This window comes from Fukomys damarensis, unplaced genomic scaffold, assembly GCF_012274545.1.
Source record: "Fukomys damarensis isolate Sample0158 unplaced genomic scaffold, DMR_v1.0_HiC HiC_scaffold_27, whole genome shotgun sequence".
NCBI classification, from domain to species: domain Eukaryota; kingdom Metazoa; phylum Chordata; class Mammalia; order Rodentia; family Bathyergidae; genus Fukomys; species Fukomys damarensis.
In genome coordinates, this window is record NW_022900939.1 from 1,173,015 (window position 1) to 1,178,317 (window position 5,303).

Here is a 5,303-nt window from a genome sequence, read left to right on the forward strand (position 1 = left end):
TTGGCCTCCAGCCGGGCACCAGAGGCCCGGGAGCCGGTGAGGCGGCTCAGCAGGGCGTACAGTGTCAGCAGGGCCAGCAGCAGCAGCGCCCGCGTGGAAGGGTCGGGCACCGACCTCACCAGGGCCACAAAGCCGGCCAGGAAGACGACGAGCTTCAGGCCGCCCAGGATGCGGCCCAGCAAGGCCAGGAGCAGGCCGAGGAGCAGAGACAACAGCCAGTAAACGACCAGGGCCCCCACTCCCCACAGCAGGAAGGTCTGCACCTGGCCGGGGCTCAGCTTCAAGCCCTGGGTGAGGTGATCACCTGGGAGGGAGAGCAGCCAGCCGTCAGCAGCCTGGACCGGGAGCCAGAACAGCACAGGGACCGCGCCCCCAGCCGAGCCCCGGCTGTGCTGTGCGGGCCTTGGGAGCTGGCTCCATTGTGAGATAGCAGCTCCCCTCCCGGCTGCGGTTAACCATAATGAGGAGCCGGCTTTGCAGGCCGTATGCGGTAAACACCTGGTTCCCACAGGCGGTGGGTGCAACCTGCTCTCGGGCCACACCTCTGACGGACAGCGGAACAGGAGGCCCTGCCAGAGCTCCCACAGAAAGGGGCGCGAGCAGTTCTTACCGTCCAGCCCCAGGGCATTCAGCAGCTGAGCTGCGATCCCAGACACGGCGAAGAAGGCCACGGAGATGGCTGAGGAGACGGCCCACGCCACCTGCGACAGGGTCTGTGGAGAGCATGCGTGAGCAGAGCAGCGCTGGAAGGAACCAGGCCAGCCTGGGGGCGCTGCACCTGCTGCTCAGCCAGGGCTCAGCCTGGGGTCACAGGTGCCCTGTCACGTAGACAGACAGACTCCATTCCGCTCTCAGCGGGACAGGAGGACACTGGATCCAGCGGAGTCCATGGCTGCGACACTAGGGAAGCACAGCCGTGTGCCTGCAGTGGCCACCCTGTAAAGCTGGGAACTCTGGAAGGAGGACGAGGACACCTCTACAGGACGCCGCGAGTGTGTGCTGGGGGCCGCCTCAGCCACCAAAGGACAGCTGCTTGCCTTCGGCAGGAGGGACAGGCAGGCAGATCTCCTGTCAGGCCTATAGCACAGGGTGTGAAGGACATGAATATCCCAGGCCTTCTGAGGAGAGGGGAGGAGCCGAGCAAAGGCCCTGGGGTAGACTGGAAGCAAAGGGCTGCTTGGTGTGGAATTGGGGGCTCTGGGCTTCAACCTCAGGGCCAAGCTAGCCATGGCCCTCTTTTCTGGCCAACTGCACGGCCACATGGGGCCCACCTGCTCACCTCAGAGACTAGGTGCATGGTGTCCCGGCCCAGCCAGGTGTCTAGCATCCCCCTCAGCATTCGGCCCAGCTGGGTCAGGGGGTCAGCGGAGGCCTCCCTCTTCTGCTGGCCGGGTGGCGCGAAGTCCCGGTGGGGCTGGGCTGATGCCAAGTGGAGAAGGGCGAGGGCCAAGAGGGCCACCAGGGCAGCTCGGAGCAGGGGTGCAGCCATGGCTGAGTCTGTGGGAGAGCAGGGGGCGGCTGGAGTCCAAGCTGGGCCCCAGCTGATCCCCAGCACCCCGCCTCGAGGGCTCCTCTTCCTCTCAGGTTGGTATTAACCAGAAGACTCAGGCCAGGCCCCACGGAGAGAGGGGCTCCCCAGGTCTACTCCATCCCAGACACCTTCCCTCAGTGCAGTGCCCAGGAGAATTACAAGACTAATCAGGATCTACTTAAACAAAGAGAATAGGAAACAACCCACAACTGCACACAGCAGGGCGGCCTGGCCTGTGCAGAGAGCAGTGCTCAGTGCGGAGACTCGCTAAGCCCGGCCCGGCCCGGCCCAGCCCGGCCACAAGCTTCTGCCCTCGTAGGGCTCGGGACAGCGTGGGTCTCCACCTAACTGCTCTCGGGACTGCTGGGGTGTCACAACACCGTGTCCCCAGCCTGAGGCTCAGAGTCCTTGTCTGGGTGGCCTGGGATTCCACCACACAGAGCTGAGTGCACTCTGGGGACACAGGAAGACGGGCTCAGTCCCCTCCTGTCACTGCTGGGCCCCTGCTTCAGAGGCCAGTCACAGCCCTGGGAGCCATCCAGCTGCCTCCCTCTCCCCTCTGGCTCTGGTCCCTTGCTAGGGGGCGCCAGGATTCAGGGAAACCTTGGCGATCTCGGGCTATCCTAGGACTCCTAGGGGAGGAGTGGCGAGAGAGTGCCACCCTTGCCAGCCACTGGGGGGGGGTCTCCGGCTAGTCATTGTGTCAAAGCCCCTTCCTCCCTGACCTGGCTCAGCACTGGTTCCCTGGCCACCAGCCTGTCCTGTGGCAGCCAGGGAACCCCTCAGGGCCACAGCACATGGCCAGGCGCGTCTGAGAGGGCTGTTCCAAATAAAGCCTGTATTTTCACCTTCAGAAGATGCTGCACGCTGGAGCGGCCATATTCACAAAGGACACCCTCACTGCTGTAGGTGCTTAGGGACCACGAAGCTCTGCCTGGGAAGTGTGGGTGGAAGGCCAGGTGCTGTGAATGTACATGCATGGTCACGTGCAGTATAGGGGCACAACCATGACCACGGACACAGGACCAGCTCAACTCCCCGCACCTAAGGAGACACAGTAATGGGCTGGCCTGGCCCGAACTGCCTGCCTCCCTGAGCCTACTGCCACCAGGACAAGATGGGCACTGGAAGGAGGGAGACGAGACTCCAGGTGCACGAGGCCACACCCCGCACATAACCACTGTACTGCAGTCTCCCACTGAGGCCTCAGAAAGCCTGCGGGAGCCGGAATAAACTGGGCCGGGCTGCACCCTGCACTGGTCACCTCGCTGGACTCAGCACCTGGTGCTCTCATCCTTCCATAACTTGATGACAAAGACAAGTTAGGACCCAACAAGCACCAACTCTTCCAGGCAGGCAGGCAATTATGGTGCCAAGAACAAAGCTTGCAGGTTCACCTCCCTTGTGAAGCCATCCTGGTCAGACAGCGCCAGCAAATCCCGTCCCCTCCCAGGTGAGAAACGGCCCAGGGGCTCCTGGGAGCTTCCAGGAACAGGCCTGGTGATCAAGGCTCAGAGGAGGCCTGGAGGTACCAGCAGGCTTCCAAGAGTCTACACTTAGCAAGGCCCTCGGCTGGAAATCTGTAGTAATGGCAAAGGCAGAGAGGGGCAAGAAGTGTGTCTACACTCTTGCTTACAGGGGAGGAAATGGCTCCAAAAAAAAGGCTTCTAAAAATACAGCATTCAGGGTGCCTGCCGTCTGGCCCAAAGGCAGCTGCCCTGCTGCTGGCCTGCAGTCCTCATAGACTGAGCCTCAGTGGGGAAGGCCTCCTCTCTGGCACAAGGCAGGGAGCAGATGGTTCCGCCTGCCTGTGGCGTTGGTCACAGCCATGCCAGGGCTTGCAGAGCAAGGCTACCGTCCTGGGCTGGATCCTGTATGCCCGGGGCCCCCAGGAGGGGTCGGTGTCACTGCCTCCTGGGTGCCCCTCCAACCAGTGCCAGCCTCAGCCTCCAGGTGGCCATCTGCCCTGAGTAGGGGGCCCCAAAATAGACTCCCCACAGCTCTGCTGGGTGCAAGTCTGACAGGCTGCTGGAGGGTGCCCTTTGGACACCATGAGTCAGATGACCGGCTGGCCCGTTTCTTAAAGCTGCTCTTAACTGGGTTCCTTCTCATTTCTTCCAGGCCAAGATCCAGCCATACACATTGACCCACCACTGTCTCCTCACTTCGGCCTAATCAAATCTGTTTCTGTTTTTTTGCCAGTACTAAGAATTGAACTCAGGGCCTTGGCACTGAGCTACACCTGCAGCTCTTTTGTTTTTTTAAGATAGGGTCTTGCTAAATTGCTAAGTTGCCCAGGCTGGCCTCAAATTTGGGGCAATCCTCCTGCCTCAGCCTCCCAGAGTGCTGGAATCACAGGTGTGCAACACCATGCCTGGCAAACACTTTAATAAAGAAAAAGGCCACGATAAGAGCGGAATCAGTCTCAGCCTTTGACAGATGCTTTATGCTTTTTTACCTGCTACAGTGTTTGACCCTAAACAGTAGGCACTGGGCAATAACAACTATTACTTACTGTATACATAAAACTTAATGTGTGGTGCTTCCTAATTACAAAGTGCTTATTACTTTGCCATCTCATTTAACTGTTACAACAATCTTGATTACTGCCCCCTCCACTCCATTTAGGTGTGGCTCAGAGAGGCCCAGTGACTACCCAGGGTCACACAGCAGGTCGGGACTTGATTCAAGGGCCAGGCAGTCTCACCCTTTCACCTGTCCCATCCCCCACCGGGCCTCGCAAGACTCTGTCCTTCCCAGAGCCTTAAATTCTGCCAAACAGTACCTGAGCGGGAGGCCACCTGGAAGTCGGGTGCTGCACACCAGGAGTCTGGGAGGACAAGCAGTGGCCAAACCCTGCCCCTTCTGCTCAGAAGCCATCGGTGGGCCCGGGAATGCCTTCCCCAGCAGCTGGAGCACAGCATGCACCGTGTCAGCTGAGGTTGCTGCTCCAGGTCTGAGCCCTGCCAGCACCCGCCCCTTCCCTTTCGGGCTGTGCGCCACAGGTGGGGCTGCCCTGCGGTTGGGGGTAGCCCAGGCAGCCCAGTCACTGTCCCCCAGAGAGGAGCTCTCCAAGGATCCCTGACGCACAGCCAGACAGCTGCCACAAATGGCTTGCAGCCTGGGGGACAGTGCTCTAGGCAAAGCCCCATAAGTCAGCGGTGCAGAGGACCCCAGACTCCCATAGCAGGCTCCATGCACCCATAAACAAGATGCCACTAACTCTTTTTCGTTTTTTGGGACAGGGACTGGCAATGTAACGTAGCCCAAGCTAGAGTCAAACTGGAGCTCTTCCTGCTTCAGCCTGCCAAGTGCTGGGATTAAACCAGGTGTACACTGTCATGAGGGTTTAAGCTGCTATCTCTGTTACTTAACCTATCTGAGTTTCAGTCTTCTCAAATGTAAAACGGGGTGAAGCCAGGTTACAGGTTTCTGCAGTCAAGATGTTTGTGCAAACACTCTGTAAACTGCTATAGAAGGACGCAGCCCACACGTGCCACTGTACCCGAACCTGGCAGGCAGAGCAGACGTCTAACTTTTCTTAGAATCCCCAGCGCCAAGAACAGAACAGAGCGACGACTAATAAATCCTTTTAAATTGTGTTAGAGTCCCGCCAAGAAGTCATGAGTGTTAAGACAAACACGGAGAAGTGGGAAGACAGCAGTTACTTTAATAGCACATCCAAATATAAGCGGCCACCCGAGAAGCTGGACTAGGGGGAAAGCGGCGTGAAAGTCAGTGTCCCCGGGAGGTCCGGCGGCCCCCGCTACGC

General features: G+C 59.3%; 1 protein-coding gene across 1 annotated transcript in view; it reads right to left on the reverse strand.

Annotated features, from left to right (window-relative positions):
• The window catches only part of Tmem109 (transmembrane protein 109), a 2,218-nt gene extending 685 nt beyond the window's left edge, over nucleotides 1-1,533 (reverse strand). Inside the window, exons 1-3 of the mRNA XM_033756801.1 lie at nucleotides 1,280-1,533; nucleotides 611-713; nucleotides 4-304 (exon numbers count right to left, since the gene is read on the reverse strand). Of these exons, the coding sequence (XP_033612692.1) occupies nucleotides 4-304; nucleotides 611-713; nucleotides 1,280-1,489 (614 nt within the window). The 5' untranslated portion in view covers nucleotides 1,490-1,533. The remainder of the gene's footprint in view (nucleotides 1-3; nucleotides 305-610; nucleotides 714-1,279) is intronic.
• Nucleotides 1,534-5,303: the final 3,770 nt, after the last annotated feature.